At 36.5% G+C, this 1,004-nt stretch overlaps 1 protein-coding gene across 1 annotated transcript in view; it reads right to left on the minus strand.

Moving 5' to 3' along the window:
• Alb (albumin) overlaps window positions 1-1,004 on the minus strand; it is a gene marked incomplete at its 3' end in the record, with an annotated part of 11,886 nt that overhangs the window by 2,817 nt on the left and 8,065 nt on the right. Inside the window, 1 exon segment of the mRNA XM_005392761.2 lies at window positions 552-766. Within this exon segment, the coding sequence (XP_005392818.2) occupies window positions 552-766 (215 nt within the window).

Raw genomic sequence — 1,004 nt, forward strand, 5'->3', positions numbered from 1 at the left:
CACACTTACTGGCAATATATAATAGTTGGTCATTTAATTATGTGCTACCTGCCATGCTATTCTTGTCTTTTCAATCAAATGTAAAGCACTTGATATCAGACTCCATACCATTTATATGTCTTTGTTGCCATCATATAGATGCATTGATATGGATAGATAGATGTATAAATAGTTGATAGGCAATGTATATTCATATACATTTTAGATGTTTATGAAATACCTTTAGGATGAAGGAATGATTACATGATTATATATGCATAAAATTTATATATACATAATTTATATGCACAGAGACTATTTCTAGAGACATTTCCAAAAATACCCCCAAGGAGTAAGGAATATTGAGCTTCTGCCATAAGAATATATGTGCTAGATCATGACAATGTTTCCACTTATTTTTTTCAAAGTAACTTTAAAGATTGGAAGAGAGAAGGATGAAGAAGGCTGAGCAACATGGACATTGTGGTGGCTTCAGAGGAAAGCCCACCACACATTCCTTAAATCATGAAGCCATGTGAAGGTTATGAAAACATCATTTCTTATCTACTCACGTGCCCAGGAAGACATCTTTTGATTCAGCGTAGTGTTTGCAGACATCTTTATCTTCAACAAAGACAGCAGTTAATGCAGGCAAGTCCGCAGGTATTTCGTCTCTTTGGATCTCCGCAATGCAGTGGGATTTTGCCAGCACGGGCTTTGCACAGCACTCCTGCAGCTTACTGGAGATTGTCTCTTGATTCTCACAAATGTACTTGGCCAGGTCGGCCTGAAAGCAAGTTGAAAATTGTTCAACATCAATTGCTATTGCTATTGCAACTTTCTTAAGCTGGCGAAACATACTCTAAGACCAGATACAACCATTGTGCATCCACGAATGTGTCAGAGCTCCTAAGCGCGGAGAATCCGGGACAGTGACTGATTAAAAACCTTCCCACTTAATAAGAAAGACTAGTCAGAAACAACTTATAATAATAACTTATTTTAATTTCAGTTATTAATTTTAT

This window comes from Chinchilla lanigera, unplaced genomic scaffold (genome assembly GCF_000276665.1).
Source record: "Chinchilla lanigera isolate Chin_1 unplaced genomic scaffold, ChiLan1.0 scaffold00046, whole genome shotgun sequence".
In the NCBI taxonomy this organism is placed as follows: domain Eukaryota; kingdom Metazoa; phylum Chordata; class Mammalia; order Rodentia; family Chinchillidae; genus Chinchilla; species Chinchilla lanigera.